At 53.4% G+C, this 26,050-nt stretch overlaps 12 protein-coding genes across 12 annotated transcripts; 6 read left to right on the plus strand and 6 right to left on the minus strand.

Moving 5' to 3' along the window:
- Positions 1-292: 292 nt before the first annotated feature.
- PG985_008744 (uncharacterized protein) lies at positions 293-1,838 on the plus strand (the record flags this gene model as incomplete). The annotated part of the gene is made up of 3 exons (XM_066828512.1): positions 293-811; positions 1,025-1,768; positions 1,812-1,838. 3 exons carry the CDS (start codon positions 293-295, stop codon positions 1,836-1,838), a joined length of 1,290 nt encoding a protein of 429 aa, XP_066683424.1.
- Positions 1,839-2,903: 1,065 nt separating this feature from the next.
- Positions 2,904-3,689, minus strand: PG985_008745 (uncharacterized protein; the record flags this gene model as incomplete). Its single annotated transcript, XM_066828513.1, has 1 exon — positions 2,904-3,689. One exon carries the CDS (start codon positions 3,687-3,689, stop codon positions 2,904-2,906), a length of 786 nt encoding a protein of 261 aa, XP_066683425.1.
- A 2,389-nt stretch (positions 3,690-6,078) lies between these two features.
- Positions 6,079-6,972, plus strand: PG985_008746 (uncharacterized protein; the record flags this gene model as incomplete). Its single annotated transcript, XM_066828514.1, has 1 exon — positions 6,079-6,972. One exon carries the CDS (start codon positions 6,079-6,081, stop codon positions 6,970-6,972), a length of 894 nt encoding a protein of 297 aa, XP_066683426.1.
- A 328-nt stretch (positions 6,973-7,300) lies between these two features.
- Positions 7,301-8,344, minus strand: PG985_008747 (efflux pump antibiotic resistance protein; the record flags this gene model as incomplete). The annotated part of the gene is made up of 2 exons (XM_066828515.1): positions 7,301-7,710; positions 7,765-8,344. 2 exons carry the CDS (start codon positions 8,342-8,344, stop codon positions 7,301-7,303), a joined length of 990 nt encoding a protein of 329 aa, XP_066683427.1.
- Positions 8,345-8,353: 9 nt separating this feature from the next.
- Positions 8,354-8,864, minus strand: PG985_008748 (MFS general substrate transporter; the record flags this gene model as incomplete). Its single annotated transcript, XM_066828516.1, has 2 exons — positions 8,354-8,656; positions 8,718-8,864. The coding sequence occupies 2 exons, from the start codon at positions 8,862-8,864 to the stop codon at positions 8,354-8,356; spliced, it is 450 nt and encodes a 149-aa protein (XP_066683428.1).
- A 776-nt stretch (positions 8,865-9,640) lies between these two features.
- Positions 9,641-10,656, plus strand: PG985_008749 (uncharacterized protein; the record flags this gene model as incomplete). The annotated part of the gene is made up of 2 exons (XM_066828517.1): positions 9,641-9,713; positions 9,809-10,656. The coding sequence occupies 2 exons, from the start codon at positions 9,641-9,643 to the stop codon at positions 10,654-10,656; spliced, it is 921 nt and encodes a 306-aa protein (XP_066683429.1).
- Positions 10,657-11,215: 559 nt separating this feature from the next.
- On the minus strand, positions 11,216-11,893 carry PG985_008750 (uncharacterized protein; the record flags this gene model as incomplete). Its single annotated transcript, XM_066828518.1, has 1 exon — positions 11,216-11,893. One exon carries the CDS (start codon positions 11,891-11,893, stop codon positions 11,216-11,218), a length of 678 nt encoding a protein of 225 aa, XP_066683430.1.
- Positions 11,894-15,951: 4,058 nt separating this feature from the next.
- Positions 15,952-17,838, plus strand: PG985_008751 (major facilitator superfamily transporter; the record flags this gene model as incomplete). Its single annotated transcript, XM_066828519.1, has 5 exons — positions 15,952-16,472; positions 16,563-16,747; positions 16,826-17,030; positions 17,147-17,487; positions 17,567-17,838. The coding sequence occupies 5 exons, from the start codon at positions 15,952-15,954 to the stop codon at positions 17,836-17,838; spliced, it is 1,524 nt and encodes a 507-aa protein (XP_066683431.1).
- A 559-nt stretch (positions 17,839-18,397) lies between these two features.
- PG985_008752 (Benzoate 4-monooxygenase) lies at positions 18,398-20,107 on the minus strand (the record flags this gene model as incomplete). Its single annotated transcript, XM_066828520.1, has 3 exons — positions 18,398-19,394; positions 19,489-19,725; positions 19,800-20,107. 3 exons carry the CDS (start codon positions 20,105-20,107, stop codon positions 18,398-18,400), a joined length of 1,542 nt encoding a protein of 513 aa, XP_066683432.1.
- A 970-nt stretch (positions 20,108-21,077) lies between these two features.
- On the minus strand, positions 21,078-22,694 carry PG985_008753 (Bcap3; the record flags this gene model as incomplete). Its single annotated transcript, XM_066828521.1, has 4 exons — positions 21,078-21,895; positions 21,958-22,070; positions 22,127-22,328; positions 22,388-22,694. 4 exons carry the CDS (start codon positions 22,692-22,694, stop codon positions 21,078-21,080), a joined length of 1,440 nt encoding a protein of 479 aa, XP_066683433.1.
- A 1,828-nt stretch (positions 22,695-24,522) lies between these two features.
- Positions 24,523-25,362, plus strand: PG985_008754 (uncharacterized protein; the record flags this gene model as incomplete). The annotated part of the gene is made up of 2 exons (XM_066828522.1): positions 24,523-24,722; positions 25,068-25,362. 2 exons carry the CDS (start codon positions 24,523-24,525, stop codon positions 25,360-25,362), a joined length of 495 nt encoding a protein of 164 aa, XP_066683434.1.
- A 159-nt stretch (positions 25,363-25,521) lies between these two features.
- Positions 25,522-25,749, plus strand: PG985_008755 (Cytochrome P450; the record flags this gene model as incomplete). Its single annotated transcript, XM_066828523.1, has 1 exon — positions 25,522-25,749. One exon carries the CDS (start codon positions 25,522-25,524, stop codon positions 25,747-25,749), a length of 228 nt encoding a protein of 75 aa, XP_066683435.1.
- Positions 25,750-26,050: the final 301 nt, after the last annotated feature.

Raw genomic sequence — 26,050 nt, forward strand, 5'->3', positions numbered from 1 at the left:
GTAAAGCATTATTAGCCAAGAACGATCGGGATTAAAAGCGACTACATCTATTGTGTAATTGCTATCACGGGGCGTCGGGCAGGTAATAGGATAGGTGCGTCGTCTCCAGGTTCTATTACTACAATCTGTCAACCCCCTAGCTGCTAACACCCCCAGCCAATAACACCTCCCTTCTTCAGATGAATATACTCCTCCTCCCCAACTTCCACCATATATAAAAGGGGTCAATTCCCATCCGATTTCCAATTGAAATATACCAACATGTTCGTCTTTTCTTCTTCTTTCCACCAGCATGGAGTTCACATACGAGCAACGCCTCGGTAAGGTTGTTTATGCCGTCCTGGATGGCGCAACGCAGGCACACGCGGCCCGCGCCAACAAAGTCGATCGAGGGGCCCTGCGAAACCGTATACTGGGATTTCCGACCAGAGTCAAGGCCAATCGGTCGATGCAGCTCTTCACACCAGACGAGGAGACTTTCCTTGTGAAATGGGCCCTTTTCCAAGCCAGTCTGGGCTTTGCTCCAACCCACGCCATGTTTTGGTTGTATGCGCAACGCATCGTCCTCCAAAAGGGGCTCGATTACCGACTCCGCAAGCGATGGGTGCACCGATTTCTCAAGCGTCACCCGCCCCTTAAGTCCTTCAAAGCCAAAGCCATCGATTTGCGGCGTCTCCGATGCACATCAGACGAGACCGTGCGCACCTTCTTTCAACAGATCGATGATGATATCATCCGGAACGTCCCCCCTCGCTATTGGTTCAACGCCGATGAGGTTGGGAGCTCGATGGCGCTGGAGGGGAGCACTATGGTAATCGGACCGGCCGCCTGCCAGACCTTGATAAAGCATGACTCGGCAAGGCGAATGGATCACCGTTGTTGAGACGATCAGTGCAACAGGCCGATCCCGCCCCCCCCTTTGGTGATTTTCAAGGGGCATTCGGTCCAGCAACAGTGGTTTCCAGACGATGAGGTTATCTGCCCCTATGAGGACTGGACTTTCACGGCCTCCCCTCGAGGCTAGACCTCAAACCCCATTGCGCCCAACTGGCTGAGGAAGATCTTCCTACCCCTGACCAAGCCGGAGGAGCCTGAGATGTGGAGGGTACTGGTTCTGGATGGACACGGCAGCCACATAGATCCCCCGTTCATGGTGGCCTGTTTGGAGAAGTGTTGGCTCGTGTACGAGCCATCCAACAGCTTTCACAGTGTCCAGCTCCTTGACGTCGGTCCTTTCAGTGTGTTGAAAAGGAGGTTTAAGAGGGAGCTGGAAAAGTCGTGTGCAGTGACGAAAGACAATCTAGTCAGGAAGGGAGACTGGCTGAGAGGTTGGTCGGCGGCAAGGGAGCAAGCCTTGACTCCGCAGATGATCAAGAGTGGCTGGGCGGCCACAGGTCTGTGGGCGCGGAATATCAACAAGCCCATAAACAGTCGCCTCCGCCGGTCCAAGGCAATCGAAGAGGCCAACGAGGCCGAAGATGCCGGCCGGGTCCAGGAACCAGAGGCCGGAAGGGTCGAGACACCGAAGGCCATCCGGCAGGTCAAAGGTCTTGACAGTGCGTTGGTTAGGGAGGACGTCAACAGGACTGGATCAACCAAGAGACTCTTATTTTCCAAGGTCGGGACGATGATCGATGATTTGAACGCTCAGGTTACTCGGCTGGAGGTAGAAAACGCCGGTTTGAAGGATGATCTGGAAAGAATGAGGGTCAAGAAGAGGAGGAAGGTGGAAGGTGAACCCAGCGAGACCTTTAAAAGCATGACAGATGTGAGGGAGACGAAAAGGGGGATGAGGGCAAAAAACCACCTAGGAGGAAGCGTGCACCGGTCGTGCGTGAGGGCCAAGAAATTATTTTGAACGCGTGTGGTAGTGAAGGAAGTTCAATTCAAGTGCGCGCGCAACGATCCATGTAAATTAAGGGTTGGGAGATTACATGTGTCCATTCATGATCCAGGGTGATGACCATGTGTTGGTGGTGGGAAGCACCCTATCTAACATGCTAAAAGGCCTATGTAGGGTCAAGCCACATGTGACAAGGGCCTAAATGTGGCTTGTATCGTATTCCGCTAATAATTGACTATGGCACTTCTGAGGGCTGAGGGCTCTGGTTGAACTCACTCCAAGAGAGGTGATACGTGAGGTTCATGTGCGCGAGGACCAAGGCCTTCGAGGGCTTTTATTTTCTTCAAGCGCGGCAGCCCTTGGAATAAGACCTTCTCCAGTTGGTTATGCATGTGACACCACATCACTAGCAATCTCGGCGCTGGATCACTGAGAAGGTTTGCGCATGCGATGGTTTGCACGAAATGGAGATGGATCGCGTTAGATGGATGAAAAGCTTAATTGTACATAAGCTTTTCCTTTATGGCTACAAATACTATCCTAGTCTCGGATCCTGTATTGTAGCTCCTTGAGCTACGTCCTTGTCATATTCGTTACCCCAACCAGACAGACTGTAGTAAGAGAGCCTGTTGTCACTGTGCCTACCCGGTCCGCCTGCACCGCCCGTGACAGGTGTGATGCAAAACAAGGTCATTTATTGGGTGGGAGCGAAATGAAAAAACACAGGGTAGGGCAGGGAGGACTGGCTTCAGTGAATCGGGTGTCAAGTCATGAGAGCGACCTATTAAAAGGCTGGGTGTATATTTATCAGGGCGTCTGGTTCGAAATTGAGCGTGATTGGCCACTCGAAATAGTAGCACCTGCGAAGTGAAGGTACAAGGAGAAACGGTGGAAGAGTCTGTAAATCGTAAAGGATAGTGTACGGTACTAAGCACCGTCTTCATCCGTTTTGCTTCAATTCAGACCTTTTTGGCATGGCTCGTGCGGTGGTGCGGCGTCTTCCCTTTCTGGAACACTTTGTTGCTCAAGGTCGGCATCCGCTCTCCTCCCAGACAAGAGCTTAGAGAGCCGAATTAGTACTAGGGTCGGTGACGACCTGGGAATCCTCGGTGTTGTATGTGTTATGTCTTTTTGTTGCACCCCGATAAGCCTCTTTTAACCATATCAAATCGCCATCCTGATACATGCGATGAGTTCTCTCTTCCTCATTCCGGGCTCCTGCTCGAGGACGAGGTTGGTGGCTCTGCTTGTTCATTGCGGATGTCCCGTCTGAGTTTTGGCGCCGTTGGTTTGTGTCCACGCCACCATCCAAAACGCTATGCTTTCCCACAGTCTTCACCCCAACGCAATTTTGAATCAGCACCTGACGGGCCTTCTCATGAAGGAGCAGCGGTGGCGAGCCCATCACCCGTCGACTCAATGTAGTCTCTTTGTACCACATGACCAGCATTTTGGAGAAGTGCACTGCCCACATGCAACACTGGTTGTCCCCGCACTGCGAATGATCGCAGCCGATGCGTGTGTATCTTTGCGTGAGCTGCCGTACTTGTCCTTCCCGGAGAGTTTCGAGTTTGAGCTTCTCGATCTCGGGCTCTACCCTCCAAAGCAGATCGATGACCTTTTCCATGTTGGTTTTGAAGATAGGAGGCCCCGTGGGCTTCTTGATCCTCCACGAACGCTTAGTGAGCCAATTCGTGACGCTCACGAAGGTGTACACGTGTGTCGCGAAGGCCAGCCGCAGTCCTAGCTCCTGAGCTATCTTTTTCTTAGCAGAACAATGCGCGTACAGCTTCTCCCAAAGATCCTGTGCGAACGCCTCAGGGTGTTGTTGGCTTCTGAGAGACATCGCGTTTAGATAATCGAGCTGGAGGAGGACAGCTTCTTGGCTGTTAGGATTCTCATGGCGGCAATAATAGTGATACTCCGCTTCAATAGAAGTACCAGGAAAAGACTTTTCGGATTTCTTGTCCCGTATGGCTTGCTGTGTAGTCATCCCAAGTATGATAGTCTCTCCGCGACTATCAGGAGACGAGTTCGTCGTCTCCAGCATTTCTCGCATAGCTTCTAAGCTTACATTGTAAGCCCATCTCAGATCTTCATTGAAAACCTTCCTCCTGGCATCAAATGGTTCTTTAGTATCAAGCCACATCTTGACATCCTGATGTCTGACACTCAAAGCTTCTTTGTTCTGGGTGAACGTTCTGAAGTGCCCAACGAGCCAAGCAACGAAGTCCATCAAGGCGTGCGCGGGATGGAATGCGGATAGCGAGTTCCTGATACGCTCAAGGTAGAGCCCAAATATGGTGTAGAAATAAGTATCGACCTCGGGGACGCCTCTGATGTTCAAATCCTTGAGGCTCATCGCTATTTTCCAGAAGTAGATGATGAGATTGGGATCCAGACGAATGACAGAGGGACCAATTGCCCCCAAGAGTTGCTGTAGTGAATAGCTCAGACAGCTCATGACACCGCTCTGAGACAAGACACTGATACTTTCACATAGTTGGAAAAGCTCCGGCCAGGACCAGGTCAGTGTGACGGAGGGCTCTTGGATAGCGACGAAGTGGACGGTTCCGACTTTCCATTCACGTCTGCTGTGGCCGAACAGTTCGTAGAGAGATGCTCTCGAGTATTGAACGAAAGCCTCCCTCGAATCGATGGACTGCGGATCCTTGTTTATCATGCTCAGCAACCTATGATAATGGTCCCCGACGCATTTGGGTCCCGTCGAAAGCTTTGCCTTCTTCCTTGGTAGGCAGCCCCCTTTGTCCCTCATGTCCTGTACATTGCCACCCAGCTTATTCTTAGCAAACGAGTCTGCCCACTCGTTATTGAACCGTGATGAATACATCTGTTGACTTCTTAGGGTCAGTGTCTTGTATACATAGTAATAAGGACGCAGCCAGTAGAAACTTGGGTATATCTACGTTGCCTTGAAATTGTAACACCTTGCCATCACTTCCATCAGATCATTCAAGCTTCGGCCGTCTTTGATGTATATACCATACATGATGTCTCGAAGTCGTCCCCAGTCTCTGGAGTCCGGGCAGGCCTGGGAGTCCATGGTGTCCTGCCCAATGGAGCGCTGAGAATCACCTGGATATGGCTGATACGGCGCTGATAGTGCCATCTCAGACCCGTTCACGCCATTGCTTAAGTCTAGGCTATTCTGAGCTCCATGAGCTGCACGCAAATGTTGGTAGAGAAGGGCATTGTCTTGCGAATGCCAGTGTTGGGTGGCACGGGCGTCAGAGGTGACTGCAAAATCATTCGTAATACCAGAGTTCGTAATTATTGTTCTGTGCGCAAACTGTTGATTATGACCTGGTACTATGTTGTCGGGCATCGTTAATTCGAGGATGAGTTACAATTGATGCAAAGCAACACTTGGAATGGTGGACACTGGAGATGATGCAGATGGATGGTTGCTCAGGCGTAAATGATGTGGCGCCGACGGGCTCCATGGTGCAGTAGAAAAGGGGCAGTCAATTGCACGCCTCACCATTGCTTCTCGTATCCAATAAAAGTGTCCGATCTTAAATATTCGGGCATAAACGGGAAAGCAATTGAGTGGCCCGGGGCATATGCAGTAGCCCCGCGTGGAACGCAGCCTGCAGGATATAAGGCCGCGTGATGAGAGTCCCTTCGACACTGCATGTCTATAGACATATTATTGGTCTGGACTGTTCCATCATGCATTGTACGTGTAGCCAGCTTTCTTCGAAACCCTTCAATCACCCGTGGCTATGATCCGGCATTCCATCTCTGTCAAATTCCCTGTGCGTGATGTGTGTATATGTCTTCCTCCAATGCAATCGACCAAATGTCTATAAATATGGCCTTCAGTCCGTACTGTGGTGTTTTGCAGGATCAAAGCACACCAGCAGCGACATCCTCATCACCCCTGGCACAAGCCATTGGAGCACCTAAATCCTGCCATTCCCTGACCATAATTGTCTATCATGGATCCATCTCAGTCCAGCAACAGCTACCACCGTGCCTTACAAGACGTCACCCAGGGACAGATTGACCGTTTCGGTCAGGATATCCAAGGTGAAGGCCACAACAAGGCAATTGCCATCATCGCTGTCTTCAGTTCTGAGGAACGGATTCAACCGGTAAGACGGACAATCAAAGGAACGGGGCTTAAGTTCTGGAAATGTAAGCATGCCTCTTACCAGACTAATCACTTTTTCAATATGTTGTATACATACGTCAAGGACCATGGCGCAGCGATGCTGACCAAGTATGACACATCAGCCAGCTCCTATATCGGGATCACCACTATTGATGGTCTACAGCACGAGATTAGGAGCGTCAGGTCCGACCCCAGGCGCTGCCAACTAGTCATTCTGGTTGACACCGCGATCTCGGAGATCGTATTTGATGTCGGTAGCAACATCAAGGCTCTCAAGGTGGCTCGCTGTGGTAGCAGCAAGCATTGTCACCGTCCTCTTTTGATCGACGGATCCTCGACGTTCAACAAGCTACGCATGGATGAGTGGGAAGAAGGGCTACAGAGACGTGCGAGAAGGACGCAAGAGAGGTCGCTATTCCTAGGCCCTGATGTCTGCATCCAGATCGACATGAGCAGAGCCTCCTCCTACCTCGGTTCAGTCGAAACTCTGTCCCCGGACCAACGCGACCGCGCTGCAGCTCATCTCGAGCAGATGCAGAATGTGGACCTCACGGGCAGTTGGTGGAAGCGTTGGAAGGGGCCCGTTGCCGGGCTTATGGGTATCCTGAGCGGCGGCGGAATGTTCGCCGGCCTCGGCGGGTTCAGGGTGATGGCAAGGGGCATGTACGTCAGCTTCAGCCACGGCAGTACCACGTTATCGGCGGGATACGGGAGCCTCAAAGCCAGCGGATTGGTCATGGCCGTAGGAGGTGCTGCGCTGGTTGGAGCTGGTGTTGGACTTGTTATATATTTTATGCCCTGGGAAACGTTCTTCTCGTATACCCGAGACTTGTTCCAGAAAGTCTGGGGTGCAGTGAAGCCGTTTTGGAACTGGCTGGTGGCTAAATGGGATGGGCTGCTGGATAGCTTCAAGCAATGGCGTGAAAATGCCAGTTCCCAGGGGACGGAGAAGCAGCACCACTCTTATGGTTCGCATGGCGGCCTCCAATGAGTGGTGTGCGGATGGTGCGTGTGTATTGCGCACGACTGGCACTTGGTAAATTGTTCCATGTTACGTTTAGACTTGGGATGTTTCGTCTTGGAGAATGAATTTGATAGTAGGAAGTTCTATTTGCTTGACATTTCCCGTCACCACGGGAATTGGTTTTAGATACGAAGTACATTTAGTCGGATTTCAATTCAAGCTCTAATTAGTTGTCAAGGGTTTGTGTTCTGATGCAAATGCCTATGAAGACTCCTCGAACCCCTGTCTACCCATATCCTCTCTCCATAAGTAGCTCAGCACTGAGGCACGACACAAGAACACCAGTGCATGCAAATCAGGTCATGACAACCCACATTCTCTGAAACGGGCTCTGGTAAGCGTCGACCAATTTGGCTCTAACTTCATCTGGATATTCCAGCGCGCCCAAAGTAGGAATGAACTCAATAGCCTCGTATGGCGACTCGAGAACTCTGAGTGGCTCTGGCAATGGTCCCAAGTCGGTCTTGGCTCGCTGCAAACTGGCACTGGAGACAGCGGAACCGATGGCCTGCCCGATAAGTGCGCCAAAGAGGTGAGACATCACAAGGAGCCCAGCTCCCAGGCCCATATCGTCTACGAGCTCCACTCTGGCTTGAAGCTGCATTGTGGTGGTTGAGAAAACGGTACCAATGCCGACACCTCGAAACACTTGGAATGCATGATTCATAGCCATGGAAGTGTCTCTGCCGACCAGGCTACACAGTCCTAGGAATACAGCCGAAAATAACTAGCCGATCTGGAGCTGTAGGCGGCATTTACGCGTATACTGCATCATAATTGGGGCCAGGAAACTGAAGCCAAAAGTTACGCAAGCAAGTGAAATGCCCGTGATAGCTGCTTGCAGCGGAGGCTGAAGGAAGGCGGCCTGGAAGAACAAGGAGATGTACAAGACGAGTGAGTACGTAAGCATCCAATTCAGGAGCCCCGAGGCCAATGCCGCACCGAAGGTTCGGTTAGAAAACATCCGGTGTGGGATGCGCGGCTCCACCGGCCTTGCCTCGTAGATTGCGAATATGGTAAGTACAAAGAGACCCATGATCAGCGGTACAAGAGTTTGCCAAGATGTCCAAGGAAACAAGGCACCGGCCCAGCTTAGAGACAAGGCGAATAGGGTCGTGCCGGAGGCAAATAATATCATGCCCAATATATCGAGCCGACGGATCTTGGAGCCAAGAGCCAGGTCGATCGTCTTCAGGCGCAGAAAGACCCAGGCGAGGATGAAGGCGACTGCACAAAAAGGCAGGTTGATCCAGCCGATCCAGCGCCATGTGACGAACTCGATGAAGAGAGCACCGACCCAAGGGCCGGTCAGAGTCCCCACGGCGAGCGCAAGGCCCATGATGGCTAGTTAGAGGGGCCTCTCCCTCAGCGTGGTGACGTCCGAGAGGATGATGGCTTGCAGCACATTCAGCCCGCCGCCCCCAAGGCCTTGCAGTAGCCGACCGGCGATGACGACGGGCATGCTATTGGCTACTCCGAATACTACCGAGCCCACGGTGAAGGACAGAATGGCCAGTAACAGCGGAACCCTGCGGCCAAAGACATTAGAAATGTTCGAGTAGATTGGCTGCGTGACTACGACGCCCAGAATGAAGGCGATGCTGGCCCAGAACGGCTCCAGGGTCGATACATGTAAGTGGTTGGTGATCGTCTACTTTACTCGCCAGCTCGTGTCTTAACAGTGTGCAGTGGTGGGTGAAGTGAAGACGTACTGGTGTAGCCACAGCGAGTGTAGTCGAATTCCATGAAACCAACGGTAGGACGAGCGCCAGCTTGAAAATGGAAAGGTGGAATGAAAGAGGCTTCTTGGGCCTGGGAGCCGCCGACAACTGCGGCGATGGAATCGGCTGGGCTATCATGCTGGGGATTTGTGAATATTATGACATTTGGGGGTCTCGAGATACCAGGTCGTTCATGCGGAACGGATAAATAGAGCACATATCATTGCAAGCAAACAGTAGATAGACATGTTGCATATATTCAACAATATTTTTGGATACAGAAGCGAGTTCGAATGCGAACCCCTTGCCTCAGCTCTTGTGGTCCGTCATCGTGAAGCCCGGCATGCACGGCGGTCCAATCCGGTGTGCTACCCACTTGAAACCCGGTTTACCGGATGGCCTCCTCGGGCCTTGGCTACGTAGAGCAGCGATCTCCTGCTGCGAAAGATCCGCCAACCCGACCGCGTATTGTTCCTGATGGTATCGCTAGCAGGGATCCAAGGATACCACCTACTGCCGGGGACCAGTCAATCATGTGCACATCCTTGAGAGTTCAGGTAAGTACATTGCCTGCCTACTAATATGGCATCCCCGAATTGGACCTTCGCTCCAGATCCTTTGGGCGGACCCTGGGTGCATTCACGGAAGAAATGACAAAACTATGGACAATTGTTGATTGGAAGGTGATAAAAAAGTAGTCGCCAATTAAGGGCAGTTGTTGGCTGCAAGGGTTTCTGAAAAGGCAGCCACAGCTACGCAATTGCCTGCCCCCGGCTGTAATATTTCCACCGTCGCGTCCCTGAATCCCTCCGACCAGCCGAGCTCCCCTCGCCGTTAAGTTGACTGGTGTGCCCAACCCAAAGACAGGCAGAAGTTGAGGCATGCCTTGCTGACCCCTTAATCTCATCATCAATATGGTTCGCTTGAATTTTGATCCCCAAAAGGAAATCCCCGACCTCTCTGGCAGGGTCATCCTCATCACTGGAGGTAAGTAAGCCTTGATTGTGTAAAGTCCTATATTCTCCTGCATTTCCCCTCGCGAGAGTGACCCGAGATCGCTTACGTGGTTCCCGCGCCTACAGGCACCGCCGGCGTGGGCAAGGGCACCGTCTTAGAGTTGGCGAGCCACAATCCGGCGCATATCCTCTTCACGGGCCGTAATGCCAAGGCGGCGGACGAAGTGATTGCCCAAGCGCCGCAGGGCGTCAAGGTGACCTTTGTCGTCTGCGACACGGCCAACAACGCCTCGGTCCTGTCCGCGGCCCAGGAAATCCTGTCCCTGGTCCCGGACCGGCTCGACGTGCTGGTCTGCTGCGCCGGCATCATGGCGAAGCCGGCCGGCGTCAGTGCCAACGGCTATGAGGTCCACTTCGCCACGAACCAGCTTGGCCACTCCTTCCTCATCCGCAAGCTGCTGCCCCTGCTCGAGAAGACGGCGGCGCTACCCGACGCGGACGCGCGCATCGTCATGGTCACCAGCCTGGGCTGGAAGGGGACGCCGCCGGGGGGCATCCAGTTCGACAAGCTCCAGAGCGAGCAGAACCTGTTCGCCCTGGGCCCCTGGCTGCGCTACGGACAGAGCAAGCTGGCCAACCTGCTGTACGCGCGGGAGCTGGCCGCCCGGTACCCCCAGATCACATCGCTCTCGATCCATCCCGGCGTCGTCAAGACGGCCCTAGTCACGGACCTGACACTGGCGCAGAAGATGCTGGTCTATGCCCCCAACGTCGGAAAGATGGTCACCCCGGAGCAGGGCACGTACAATCTTCTCTGGGCGATCACTGCGCCGAAGGAGAAAATCAAGACTGGGGGGTTCTATCTGCCTGTAGGAGAGATCTGCAATGACAAAACAAAGCCGAGCGAGGACCCCGAACTGCAGAAGCGCTTGTGGGACTGGACAGAAGAGCAACTTGCCAAGTATGACACCTAAAGGTTGATGGGAACCGCGCATGCATAGATACAAGGATATGAGACAGCTTACTAGGCTCTGTAGGTGTACTGTCGGTACGTGCTCTGATCAATCTACCTTGGGGGGTGGGCGAGTGGTCGGAGGGTTTGCACCATATACTTTACGTTGACATAGTTAATTTACTTAGATGGCGTAAACCCATTGCATTCTATCTCCCAAAATCGCACAGGAATGGAAAGGTAAACACTCCTATGACTAATTATGGTATAAGTCACGATCAAACAATTCAAAAGCAGTTTTGGCGTCACACACATTTGCGGTCAAGAGCAGGATAGTTTTTGGGAAGTCCAATCCATGGACAGGTAAATTTATATGTACAGCTATATCAATATAGACAAAAAAGTTCGTAACTTCATGATTCGTGCTTGCTTCTTTTTTCCACAGCTTATAGGAGAACAAATCCTACAAGAAGGAGGCATCAATCACACCAAAAGCCCCAGCACGTTTGTTATTGTCTGCCCATGGCCGCTCTGTATGTACCATGGGCTGCCGTTGTTGTCGTCGTAACGAAACGAGGCGCTTAGCAAGTGAAGACCTTGGGGCCCGGGTTCTCGTAGCTGGTGGGGACGGGGTAGTAGAGGTTGAACTTGATGCCGGGGTCGGTGGGGCTGTAGGCGCCGGGGAAGGCGACGCCGGCGGGGGAGCTGGAGCCGCCGCCCTCGACCTTGATCTGGGCGCAGCTGAGGTAGAACTGGGCGCCGTTCTCCTGGCCGGCCGAGTGCAGGGCAATGTGCTCGACACGGAGCAGGTACTCGCCGTCGGCGATGCAAGGGGGGATGGTGGCCGAGACCTCGCGGGCGCCGTCCGAGGGCCAGGTGAGGCCGCTCTGGGCGAAGTTGGGCTGGTCCTCGTAGATCTTGAACCAGACGTCACCGCTGCCGTCAAAGTCGGCGACGGAGCCGGGGGCCTTGGCCATGTAGAAGGCCAGGGGGCCCGGGTGGCCAATGTTGGTCTTGAAGCCGACCTTGTCGCCGGCCTTGACCGACATGGTCTTAGCGCCCTCGTTGCCGGGGGCGGCCTGGTAGCAGCGGATGGCGTCGGACTTGACGTTCTCGACGGGGCCGTTGTTCTGGAAGTTGGTCGTCTTGCGGACGTACTCCCAGTCCTCGGTGGTCTTGCCGTTGGCGACCAGGGCAGGGAAGGTGTAGTGGGCCGAAACGGCCGAGACGAGCATGGTGAGGGCAGTGAAGGACTTCATAGTGGCGGTGTTGTTGTTGTTGTTGTTGGAAAAGCGATTGTGTTATACTACTAAGTAGTTCGAAAGAGTGACTGAAGTAGTGAATGAATGGTCTGGAGTTTGGTGGTGTGTTGTGTGTTGACTAGTGATCAGAAAACAAGACAGACGGCGAAGCAACATGCTCTTATACCGTGAACGACATCCATATCTCCAATGTGATGGCCCCTGGTAGGGTGAGGCTCACAGAGTCACAGTCTCCATTGCCTCGGGAGCTGGTATGGGTAGTGGCCGTTGCCGTGGACCGACACATCCCAGCGTCGATAATTCCACCACTGAGGTTCTCGGGTCGAATGGCAGGTAGATTAAACCCGCTGCGTTGTGTCGCATTTCAAGCGCGTAGCCCACATTTACTGTGGGGGGTTGGCAGCACAGTCGTCGATCATGAAACATGATGAGTTTGGATGCAATCAATCGCAAGCGCCCGCTCCCGCTTAGGATGCGACAGGAATTGCCGATGTAATGAGCAAGGGACCGGCACTCCTACCTCTCATGCCCACAACTTGGGCTCGCAGGCCCACGCCAAACGTCTTGAGCCTCCAATCCACACGTTCATCCCTTCGTGATCTCACGATTCCTGGCAACCTGAGGCGGCCCTCCCCACATCTTGGCATCTGTTCCTGGACGACCTCAACGACAGCGAGCACTGACCCGGCCTGCAAGACCCAGTTATCCAATTTATTCGGAGGTGAGAATGGATGCAGGATGCGACATCAACCCCGAAGCGGCTCCCGAAAGCCTCGAAAGCGTTGCAATGGATGCAACCGCGCCCCCAGAGATGATCGGCAGTCAAATATAGCAACTAACGGCAGCTTGGCGGTCAGAACCGCTTGACTGGGATTCTGACGACTTTCTCCTTTCTCCTTTCTGCACTGGTCCTTGGCGGCTCATGATAGCGACGGTGATTTCCACCTGTCAAATGACAGATTGGCTCCCGTGCCTTGCAGGGAATCTGCAGCTCTGAAACATTGTTCTCTGCGGCGCATGTGCGTGAGCGGCACACTTCTCATGGCAAGTGTGATGATTTAGCATCACATCGTACGACGGCGGGCTTTTGCATCGAATAAGCAAAGAACGGGGGAGGAGTTTCGATCCGTGACCCCAGCCACTTGCAAAACACAATGGAGGAGGACCCTCCGTGCTCAGCGCCTCACTGTGGGTAAAAATCTGCCGAGGCTGAGATCCAACGGACCAAGGTCTTTTGATTAATTTTGGCCGACATGAAAAACCAGACTTCGGATGAAACAAGAATGCTTACCCAACCCATTGTTCAGCATACCTATGACGTACTATTGCCGAAGGGCACATCGTGAGAGGTGAGAGAGAGAGAGAGAGGGAGAATGTTCAAACGCTCTTGATGGGGTTTTCTGCTGGCTCTCACGCGTGGAGTACTTCTATCGGCGGCGCCGTTGTCAATGCCGATGCCGATGTCGACGCCGACGAAGAACCAGTGTTCAAACTGCATACTGGCCGGTTCAGGTCGAGTCGCAATGGAACATTCCCAGAATTCGAACATAGGACACACAAATAGCTCGGCGACATTCTGGAACCGACAGAGTATAGACATGGGTGCATTCACATATAGCGCGCCTGGAAAGATAGAGCTGAAAATAGAGGCTGTACGATCAAGCGTGCCTCATACGATGTGATATATGAAAAACAGATTTATCGCATGTACACACCCGAACTTACTCTCGGGTAAAATGCACGCCCAGTTGACCCGAAAGGTGACACTGTAACTTGAAATGACTACCCTAGCTGCAACGGTAAGTGATGTAGGGACACACGCCTTCTAGGCACGCTGCCGAACATCAAAACATTCAAGTATTTTCCATCACCCCGCTCGGGCCGAAACCAGCTTTCACCCATACATACATACCTAGTACCTAACAACTAGCTCCGTTTCTAACAGCATTGGGACAACGAACATACATCGATTTCTAGTGCTAGGCAAGCTGCCAGGTTGTTCGCACTTGTCGTTGATATTGTTTTGGCCAACACGACGCCACATTGCATGCACAAAGCTTGGTAAGCGCCCATCTACCGGTGTGAGAACCCGAGAGCGCCTCTCAAGCAAGCCAAGTACAACGAAGTTGCTATTCGACTACTCGCTCAATGTGACCGGCAGTATTCAGCCGGACTCAATGATCATCACGCTAGATGTTGGACCTCTTGGAGGAGAGTCGGATACAGATCTTACTTTGCCAATCCCTTGGGCCACCAGGGATGAGGAGAACATATATATGCCCAGGCTGCCAAAGGTCATTCCAAGATAACGGAGGCAAGGGCGGGCTGTTCAGGTAGGTGCGTGGCGTTCGTCGACTGACCTTGGCGTCGCTTGGCATGCCACGATCATCTCTACTCTGCGGCAGAGCGACTGGTAAGTGGGCGAAGAGTTCTTCTTCTTGGTTCCCCTAATGCCGGCTGACGGGCTATTCGGGCCATTTCTCCCTTTGACCGAGAGCAGAACCCCATCCGTTCCTTTCTGGCATCGTCGCTTCTTTGGGCGAGACAGCAGGGCTCCAGCGACGTTCAAGCTGAGAGCTTAGTCATGGAAAAGCAAATAAGGGGTATAAGCCAGGGCGGAACTGCAGGAAACAAAAAGCCACTGCTATGCAGCCCGGCGTCCTCCATTGGCTGCAAAGTCGGCGAGATTACGCAGGCTTCGTTTTGGCTGAACAATTTCCGCCCGTCCTTGCACTGGGAGCCTTATTATTCTTGCTTGGGATGCATGAGGCCTTGGAGCTGAACGGGGAGGCTGCGAGGAAGTTCCGCCAAGCCTGTACTTGATCTAAACCCAGTGATCTGGTTGCTTTAGGCAATATATCCGCTGTGCTCGCCTACGATTTCGCTAATCCTACTGGTCCTCTTGACCCAATGACCTGGCTGCTCTAACAGTGGCAGACAGGTTTCTCCTTTAGAGTTCGAGTTCTAGGCCATTAGCATTGGGGGACCAGACGCTTGGCACCAGTTAGCGTGGGCGATATCTACGAACCCCAGATCCTTGGCATGCCACCATGCCATGGGACCAATGAGATTGGGTCTTGTCAACTATACCCTCTTCGGGGCGCCAGCCCGACAGCATCGCATCGCTGGCTAAGCTTGCCTCCCCGCAAACTCAACCGCTCGCTACCTACCTGTGTGGAACTTTCCCCAGATTCCCCATGGCGGAGACACGAGTAGTGAGACGGCAGGGTCTTGAGCTAGACACGACTGCTGACCACCATGGGCAAAAGAAGAGGTACAGTAGACGAGGGCGGCAGATGTTGGCGCATCTCAGGTGGTGGTGTCCGCTTTCCCGACTACTGCTGTGCCTGTCCAAGCTGGGCTACCATTAGGGATGACCATGACCATAAATGACCGCGGCGAGCTCTGGTTGGAGCCAATACAAGCAGCATGATAAAGGGCGAGAAAGTGAGAAACGAACAGGCAAGGGAGAAGTGGCCTTTGCTGTAGTGTGAAGGAGTCTCGACGGTGAATTTGCGAGATTCGAGCCAGCCAGGGGGTACACAGCATGTCGACTATCGGTATTCTGCCCCCTTGTCTGGCAGTATGCATGTCTTTAGTTCCCTAAGCTGCGCCAATGTGCAACCCCAAAGTGCCAATATCCGGTACGTATTTATTCTTTGATGGTTCCAATACTATCACACCTGGGCCTACACCATTCAGCTGTCCTGGGTCTTCTCAGTTCTAGGGAACATGGAGTATGAGTCGGAGGGTTTGTTCGGACGAATGGCCGCGACGACGCGAGCGAGATAACAGGAACCCCCCTGGTACTGCATATAAAGAGGCTGCAGCCTCCAATCGGCCCCAATGTCACACCAAAAGCAAGACAACAAGAACAACGCGGCAGTCGCTGGGTTTTTGTTTTCTTTTGCTTTCCCGCCTTGACTGAGACAGTTTACATACTTTAGGTCCAGATAAGGAACACCCTCGCTGGAATATCTTAGAGGGCCGAGCGACAGCACTAACTTCTTCATTCTTTTACTCAGGCCAGTATTCTTGTAACATCGCATTTCAGGATGGCTGTTCACGATGAGGTCGCCTTTTCGGGCGGCTCCAAGACCCCTAGCGAGTCGAAAGGAGAGGTCGAAGTCGGCATGATCGAGAAGACCACAACAACAACAGGAACAGGAGGAAGCAGCGTGCCCTTCGACACGGGCGCGACTAAGCGGCTGATCCGCAAGATCGACTGGACTCTGATCCCCTTCTTGGCGCTGCTATACCTGCTGAGCTTCCTGGACCGCACTAACATCGGTAACGCGCGCCTCGCAGGGCTCGAGAAGTCGCTGGGCATGGACCCCAGGAGCCTCGAGTACAACGTCGCCCTCAGCGTCTTCTTCCCCTGGTACGTCGCCGCCGAGATCCCCTCCAACCTCGCCATGAAGCGATTCCGGCCCTCGGTCTGGATCCCCACCATCATGATCGCCTGGGCCGTCTGCTGCACCCTCATGGGCCTCGTCCACAACTACGCCGGCCTGCTCGCTTGTCGCATGGCCCTGGGCATCGCCGAGGGCGGTCTGTTCCCGGGTATCACCTACTAGTGAGTACATAGACGAAACACACAATCTCTCTATCGCCCCTTCCTAGGTGTCTGATTTAGCCTGACATATGTGTGCGCGTTTCCGTAAAGTATTACGCTGTGGTATAGACGTCACGAGTGCGGCCTCCGAATGGCCATCTTCTTCTCGGCTGCCACCGCAGCTGGCGCTTTCGGGGGTCTGTTGGCACGCGGTATTGTGGAACTGGACGGCCGCGCGAATCTCGGTGGATGGGCATGGATTTTCATTATTGAGGGTATCATCACCTTCATCGTGGGTCAGTTATACTGCTATCAGTCGGATTGTCCTCGTCAGTTCCTCAAGTGCTCTGCTAACACTGCAATCGCTGATGAAGCCATGGCTGCTTTCTTCATTATGAACGACTATCCGGACACCGCCAAATTCTTGACAGCCACGGAGAAGACGGAGGTCATGCGACGTCTGGAAGAGGATCGCTCATCTCTGGCTGATGAGTTCCACCTGAAGTACTTCTGGGACGCGGTCAAAGATTGGAAGATCTGGGTGCACATGTTCATCACCATCGGAATTTACACGCCTCTGTCAGTATACTTCACCAACATTGCCCGCCCGCCTACATGGCGAAGATCGCATGGCTGCCTTCGGTTTCTGTAGGATCGGAATGGATACATACTGACTTCTTGACTGTGCATCTCAGATACTCCTTCTCCCTCTTCCTCCCGACCATCATCTCCAGCCTGGGCTTCACCAACGACAAGACGGCGCAGCTGATGACGGTGCCGCCCTACATCGCCGCGTGCATCTGCTGCATCGGCGGCGGGTACCTGGCCGACCGCCACGGCCAGCGCGGCATCTACATGATCTTCTTCAACTGCGTCGCCATATTCGGCTTCATCCTGCAGATCGCCTCGTCCATCAACGCCGTCAAGTACGCCGGCACCTTCTTCGCCGCCATGGGCATCTACCCCAACGTCCCGCAGGGCGTCGCCTGGAACGGCAACAACATCGGCGGGTCGACGAAGCGGGGCGTTGGCATCGGTAAGCTTTCATTGAACATAAACTTCATGTAATACTTGACACCCTATACTAACCTCTTCTTTTTCGTTGTTTTTTGTAGCCATGCACGTCGGCTTCGGCAACCTGGGCGGCGTCATCGCCGGCTTCCTCTACCAAGCCAAAGACAAGCCCATGTACTACCCGGGCCACGGCACCCTCATCGCCACCGAGACCATGTCCCTGATCCTCTGCGTCTTCATGACCCTCTACCTGCGCCGCGAGAATGCGCGCCGCGACCGTGAGCACAAGGCGCCCTCCGCGTACACGACCGAGGAGCGGCTGCTGGAGCGCGAGAGAGGCGACAACGCCTCGTACTTCCGGTACACTATCTAATCAATGACTGGATTGGTGTGCGCTCTTTTTGCACGTTTTCTTGACCGGAACTGGATAGAATTTCGAAGAAGAAATCTTCCATGCATAAGATTTACTATGATAAGGACAGCCGATTTGGAGGATCGATGGACCTGGTGGCCGGATACATATATACGTATATAAGGGGTATATGGTAAGAGTTATGAATATATTGGACAGGGATGTCATAGAAAGGGGTCAGGCAAGTAGTCGACATAAACCATTGCCATAAGAACATGTTGGGTTGATAGGCTCCAATTAGGATTAGGTTATAAGTTTGCCCCTATCCGCTTCAATCATTGCTCGGCATCCCAACCCGACTTTCTACAGGTCATGATCTACATGGTGATACATGGCTAACAGCAATTACCAAAGCAACTGCCTTAGTCAGCCATGCCTGGGGATTGGAGGACGTGCATGGTAGTATGCATTGAAAAAGGAGGCTGTTTGTAAAATTGACATTGATATTTCTCTAGTCTTCCTAACAAATCAACCAAACCCCAAGTCACTAAACACGCATGATTGACTTTCCACAACGTCGTCAAGAAGATATTCGCTTCTTCAGTCCAATCTCCAACCCGAGGGGCTTCCGCAGGAACCCCTCGCGCGTCTCCATGATGTCCTGCCGCAGCACGACGTCGTACCGCCGCGCCCACGTCGCGCAAATCATCTTCATCTCCATCTCGGCGACGTTGCGGCCGACGCAGGCGCGGGGCCCGTAGCTGAACGGAATAAAAGCGTTGCGCTGGCGGGGCGTGATCTCACCGAGCCAGCGCTCCGGGCGGTACTCGTTGGCGTCAGGGCCCCAGATCTCCGTGGAGTGGTGAATCGAGTACGTAGGCACGCTGAGGACGGTGCCGGGCGGGAAGTGGTAGCCGCGGATTGTCACGCCCCGCGATCCAGGGGGCACCTCGCGGGGCAGGCCGATGCCCGAGGTCGAGTGGTGGCGCAGGGTCTCGTTGATGACGGCCTCGAGGTACGGCAGGTCCTTGACTTGTTCGAACGAGGGGGCGGTGGTGCCCTCGGGGATGGCCGCGTCCAGCTCCGCCTGCAACTTCTGCAGCACACCGGGCGTGCGGGCGACGTGGTAGAGCAGGGCGCAGGAGGAGTTGCTGGTGGTGTCGCTGCCGGCGATGAGCTGGGTCAGCGCCTCGGCGGCGAGCTCTTCGAAGCCCAGAGGCTCCCCCTTCTCGTCCCGGGCCTCCTGCAGCCGCTTCAGCACGTCCGTGCGGTTCTCGTCGGGCGGGTTCTCCAGCCGGCTCTTGACCCGCGCGATGGCGATGCCGGCCAGGTTTTCAACGGCCTCCATGCCCTGGGTGAAGAATGGGTCTGGAAGCCACGCGGCATAAGGCTTCAGCTCCGGCAGCGTCCCCAGAGTGGCCGACACCTCGCCGCGGCGGTTGAGAATCTGCACGGCGGGCGCGTAGATAGACGGCTTGTTCACATCCGTACGAACCTCGGCGATGTCGGCTCCTGCCTCCAACATACCGAATGGAGCACCAAAGGCGAGATCGCCGATAGTGTCAAACGCCACATAGCTGGTTGGTACTTGGTATTAGCACCCGTAAAATTGAATATTTCGATGAACCAGGCCAAACCGCCAGCATCGTTCAAAGGGAATTATTAGCTTACTTGAACCACTCGAGACAATCGACTTGGGCATATCCGTCAGACTGCCGCGTCCTCGTGGCAATGTCATCCCACTTCTTGACAAATGTCTCCAAGTTCTGGTGGACGTATGGCTCAAACTGCCCAACTGATTTCGGGGCAAACGTGTGCGATATAACCTTTCTCTTGCGAGAGTGCTCCGCCCGGTTTCGCGTATTGAAGAGACCGCGGCGAATAGAGACAAATGCATCATAGAACGAACTAAGCTAATTGTTAGCAGGGTTGTGCAAATCCAAAGATACGAAAAGCAACTTGTCGTGTGTGTGTAGTCTTACGATTTCAGGAATCCGTTTCCGTGCCCATATATGATCTGGATGGCCTCATCATCCGCAATGCTCACATGGTTTGGCTGGATCCGGACAACGGGGCCGAGTTTCTTGTGAATTTCATCGACAGACAGGTAGCGCTTGCCTCTTCGGCAGACGTAGAGCAGCCAGAGGTTGGTCCAGGAGGCCGGGAACGGGGCGGGGATCTTCCTCAAGTGGCCGAATGTGGTGAAGTAAGGGACTGCGTAGTAAAACACAAGAGCCAAGGGCAGCAAGGCAAGCGCCCATGGCGAGTAAAACAGGTGTATCAGCGCCATGCTGAGTTGCTCCAGTTGAGCTTCAGGCAGTAGGGTTGAGGCCCCGGGGGCTTTCGGCAGTTTGTTTGCACTGGATTGCGACGGCGCTACGAGTGATCCTAGTGAGGTTCGGGGGAGATGGAGAGGGGAAGAGAAGGTTGCTGGTTTACGCTAGATGCCAGGGTTTTGGACACTCTTATAGATTGGTGATGCTCTTGCGGCCAATAACGTGTGCCCAATATGATGCTTACCTGCTCCTTCTCCTGCTCCGACATCGATATCATCATGTCCCCTCGATCCTAGATGCCGGCATGGCATGTACCCCTCACATGCCCTGAACCCGCGAAATGCCTCTCGACGGTGCGTTGCATTTCGCGCTTAGCCAGGGGGCGCGCGTCCGACTCTCCGACTGTGGACTGTGGGTGGGTATGTCACTATTGAACAAGTATGGGGAAAGCTGGGGTAGGTACCATCGTTAGTTGCAATGAACTGGAGCATCAACCAGAGTCCCACCCCGGCCAAGCAATGACGATCTAGCAAGCCATGGCTCGGGAGTGCGCCCGGCAAATCAGCACCACGGCGAGCGGGGGTTCACACAATCGCGAACAGCGAGCCCAGAGTGAATGAACCAGCGAAGTCCCGTCAGATATTCGGTGGATGTTATCTGAGATGGCCCCAAATCGCCCAGAAACGTGTTTGCGTTTGCGATCCGGAGACTATAAAGAGTTGCACAAAAGGCGGGTAACCTGAGGTCATATCTGATGCACCTTATTGATACCTATCGATAAGCAAAACACATTTAACTGCATGCAACACTGTCACTCTAACCATCATCATTATCATCATCATCAAAAGATGAGACCAAAACGAACTTGACTAGTTCCTGTATTCTCTAGGTTCATGTTTGAATGGAGGCTATCTGGGTACAATGTACAAGACGACCCTGGATATCTGTGCTAAAATGAACGACAACGGTGGTGTAGGGAAGCCCCTAAGCGAGGCCAGAAAGGCCCGACACCAGCAGCACAAGCGAAAGGAGCAACCCACCACCCACTGGTAGCAACGACGCACCTCCGCTTCCGCCGGTGGGACTTGATGCTGCCCCACCACCGGGAGCTGTTGAAGGCGATTCCGTTCCCGTTCCCGCGGGGCTTGGCGTCGCACTGGAGCTGGAGACCGGCGTCTCAGTGTTGTTGCCAAACGACACCAGTGACGACTCGGTCGCCTTGTGCTTGATGGGCGCCATGCGAATTTCGTAGTGGTCCAGGTCGTACACCACGTACACAGACCGCAGGAACGTATCCCCAAAGCCGCACTTCCCACTCTTCGTATTCTCACACACTCCAACACCCAGGCGGCAGTAGGGCTTGCCGTTTCTCATGGATGTTTTGCCCGTGCTGGCATCGACATACGTCACCGCCAGGTCCGAAAACGGGACGGAGACGTTGACTGGATTCGTTCCGTTTCCACCAAAGACGAAGTCCAACGATCCTGGAGGTTTCTTTCCCAGGCCACAATCGACTTCGTATCTATCGCTTGCGGAGTCGTATTTCGAACCAATGGACTCTACGAGGACCTTGAATGCGTTTTGGGGGATATGAAGGAAGGAGGCGCCAAGGTCAAGATTGGCATGAGCCGGGAACTCCGATGGCGATGTCGCGTTGAAGGTGCCACTCTTGTTGGTAACGCTCAACGAATCCCATTGGACGACTGGGTCGGTGAATTTCCGCACAATGGGAAGTGTCTTGAGTTCGCCCTCAAATTTGGCCCGGTCGTACCCCCCAAAGAGGAGGCTGCCGGTCGTCGCATCTAATCGCAGTCAGTATCACAAAGGGTGCGGGATCGGGGGTAAGATGGGCCAGACTACGTACCGACGCCATCCATGTACAAGCTGTATGAACGTCTCTGAATCTTGCCTTGCAAGACAAGTTCGTCCATGATGGTAGGATACTCCCAGCTGCTGCCGTGCGGGCCCGCGTCGGCGCTGTCACTATGTCAGCATGTCTGCACCTATCCAGGAGATCCAGTGATTGGACTTACGGGAAGCCAACGCCGATGATACCGCGGGTGATCCCGTCAGCGGTATTGGCCACGGCCATGGTGATGTTCTTTAGCACCATGTTGCCGACCTTCAAATCGTCGGCGAAGTATTGGCCTCGGATTTTGGCGCCGTCCATATAGCTGATCTTGAATTCTGGATACGACGATATGTTGACATAACTCTTCGAGTCGGCAGGCTTGACTGCGAAACAGGTCAATTATCTCGCATGCCATGCGGTCGGTTTGCAGCACGGATCTTACACTCTCCGCCCACGCACGAACTCCAGGCACTACACGCGTTGGGCCCAAAGGCCCAAGTCTCAGCGCTGGCTGAATCGACCTTAAGGACCAAATCCTGCGGCGGATTGCCCATTGATATGTTGACGGTAAATTGCCCATATCGTATGAAGGCGTTCCCTAGTTCCCACGGCACCGTGTCACGCTGGCGCATTGCTTGGCCGGGGTCATCGTATTGGCGCGCAACAGGCAGCGACACGACGCCTGGCCCCTCGCTGGCTTGCGCGAAGCCCAGGCAGCATGCCGCCAGCAGTGGAATGAGTATCGTCATGGTGCTAGCGATAGCGATAAGCGATAGCAATGCGGGAAACTCCAAGCTGGCATTTACCGCGTGGTGATGTGGTTAATATAGCCGTTCAGCTGGGCCCACCGAGCTACACCTTAGTCTTCTTCGCTTAGGCACCTATCGCGACGACCTAGGCAACCGAGGAAGGGGCGCAGCAGATTGGCCAGTCGAATTAGCATGCAGCTTCCTCCCGTCCCGTGGATTCTGCTACTATTAATATTTTGGAAGTGGAAGTGCCGGTCGCTGCTTCATCGTGAGGCAGAAACTCACATATGTAGCAGGAGATCTTGCTTCTTTTTTTTGTTTTGCTTGCTTCACTTGGAGGCGCAGGTTGACCCATTTGCTTACTATGTACACTAGGATGGCCATTGCACCTCCTCAGCTCAATCCACAGCAAGGCCCTTCATTTGGTCTAGTCGCTGTGATTTGGCAAGCGGCCACAAGAGTTACTGTATCAAAATCTTTGATGCCAATTTCGGCCATGGCTAGGACTGCATCGCCGAAGGATCTTATGACGAGCCCATAATCTTCTGAAACTAACGGTGTCGATCTGTATAATATTCCAGAATGGGAGACAGGATATTTTATCGATTCTGCCGTCAAGCTGCCATCTCATTAGCAATTTTTGCATCATATCCCCCCTTTATTATACTGCCAGGATCGCTTTATCTGGGTTTTACAACATATAAGCATTGAGATCGCGTTACCTATACCTCATATTGATCCCAGGCAAGGACAATTGATCTAACAAATAACGTCGTTTACACGAGAACCCCTGGAGGTCGCATTGAGCACTCTGCAGGTCTTTCTTAACGTTTGAAGCCACTGGACAATGACTTGTTGTACTTGCACAGTCCTGGAAGAAAGAACATCAAGGACTTGGATCTACAATGAGCTTCAGTCCAAATTACGGCTTGACGGCGCCATACATTTTAGGGGTTCCTGGCCTTTGTAACTACCCGGCTCAAATAGACTCAGTTGCGCCGAGAATGTTCTTGCCCGAAGCTATTTGCACAGTTAATACTCTTTCCCGCAGCGAGACACTACAGTACTGATGGCGAACATGTATCCAGACGCAACTCCGATGAAGCAATGTTCTATGTGCCAAAGGAGATTGAAGGTGGTTCGTTTCGTGGACGCGAACGGAAAAAAGTACAGTAAGTGCCTGGCTTGCCGAGAATACGTAAGCCGTGTCCGCAAAGAGGCAGAGAAGAAAACAGAGAAAGTAGTAGACAAGGGCCATGGGATTCTAGGTAAGTGGTGGTACAGGAAACGCTAGGTAGAGACATCGAATCGGGCTCATGCTATCCAGTTAAACACAGGTAGAGGTAAGTGAAATTGGACCACCGATTTGAGAAACGATATGTTTGGCACCCACCAAAGCTCTATACACACAACATCGACGTCCGATGTGCGTCTAAGTAGTACCGACAGATAAGTAAAAGATCCTCTGATGTTTACCTTGTGTTCGAGTACTGACGGATACCTGAAATTGGATGGAAGCTGCGATTTGCCTTTGTCCTCAATCAATGACCAATCCTTTATGAGGGAGTCTTCCCCAGGGGTCAAAGAAGTCGAAAACACCACTTCCTTGACTTACAATGATAGTAATCTGCTCGTTAAAACTTGAATACGCTTACTGCTGTTATCAATTATCTTTCTCGTGCTACATCCTCATGTGCAGTTGTCGTACTCAGCTTGACGAACAATATCCCAGAGTCTATCGCTAAGAGAGTCTACCAAAAGTCGAGTACACCCCGCAAGACCTGTTATTGGGTCTCATAGATAAACCAGAACGCACTGCCCAGTAAACATGGCGTTCAATGAACAAGACAACCGCTTCGTCGACTTCATTCGCGTTCTCCACGCGAGGGCCCCCAACCTCACCGCATCTCAGATCCTGGAGCGATGCCGAATCAATTTCGGCCGTCACCCGCCCATGCAGGTTCAAAACTGGCTATACAAGAGCCTCGGCGATATCCAGAAGGCGCGAGAGGGTATACAGAACTACATGTAGCTATACACGACATAATATTGTAGGGGGAAGGCGAGCGGAGAAGGAGAATGGTGAAATAATTAAGGAAGATACAATTTGAAGCGCAATTATTCATTATATGGCGTATTAAACTGACCCGAGTGACCATCGCTAATGTTGCAACCCGTTAGGTCGATATGTTTGCTGTGCTTGGCACGCCCTTACGAACTCCACGCATGCTTCCATCTGACAGATCTTGACATTTCCACTACATACAGAACGGCAGTTTGACACATCATACTAACAAAACGAAGCGTTTCCTGCGGTGAAATAGCAGGCAGGGAAGCATTGGGCGACCAGGGTAAAAATCAGTCCATATAAAGTAACAATATCCGCGATAACCCCGCCGATTATCACAAGGATCATTGTGAGGTGGCCGAAAAGGAGGTCCGGCAGCTCGACTACTTCCAGCGCGCCATCGCGGGCGAGTTCTTCGGCTTTACCATGTCGGACCACGAAACAACCGCCACGGCCCCGGCGTGGGGCATGAAATACCTGACGGACCAACCGGAGCTGCAGGAGACCCTGGGCGCCGCCCTGCGCAAGGCGCTGCCGGACGCTGTGGCGCAGCAGCGGTTGCCGACGTACCAGGAGTTCCTCAGGGCGTCGGTGCCATAGCTCGACGCCGTCGTGGAGGAGACCATGCGCCACGCCAACACGATCGCCTTCGTCGCGCGGAAGGCGATGCAGGACACGACGGTGTTGGGGCGAAGCGTACCGAAGGGGATGGGCGTGCTGCTGATGGCCGACGGTCCGGGGTACCTGGCTTAGCCAAGCATGCACATTAAGGCGGACGGCGCCGTCGCCGTGATGCGCAGTCCCGGGGCGCGCCCGGATGGGGGCAAGTCCTTCACCTGTCTCTGGGACGACGCGAACATCGGGGTGTTCAAGTCCGAGCGCTGGCTGAAGAGGGACCCCGAATTAGGCACGGAGAGGTTCGTCCCCATGGACGGGCTGCGAGGCTGCTTTGGCAAGAAGCTGGTGCTTCAGGCGCTGAATCTCTAGGTTGCCTTGTTTAATTGGCACTTCAAGCTACTGAAGACGTCAATGGAGCTGAACAGGTACGATGCTATGCAGAAGTTCGTAAGGGAGCCGACGCAATGTTATCTCCTCCTGGAACGAGCCGATCTCTAGCTCCTCGTAACTTTTCACGGTTCTAAGGGTACGTTTTGGAACCGGCGAGATTGGTGGCCAAATGCTGAGTAGTATGTTTATGATTGAGCAAATGATACGGTGCCCTCTAAGTGGTCATTGGTATACTTTGATTTGGGCATAGAATCCGGCGACTAACGTAAAATAAACCAGT

Source organism: Apiospora marii, assembly GCF_038362585.1.
Source record: "Apiospora marii strain CBS 49790 chromosome Unknown utg000005l_segment0_segment0, whole genome shotgun sequence".
NCBI classification, from domain to species: Eukaryota; Fungi; Ascomycota; class Sordariomycetes; order Amphisphaeriales; family Apiosporaceae; genus Apiospora; species Apiospora marii.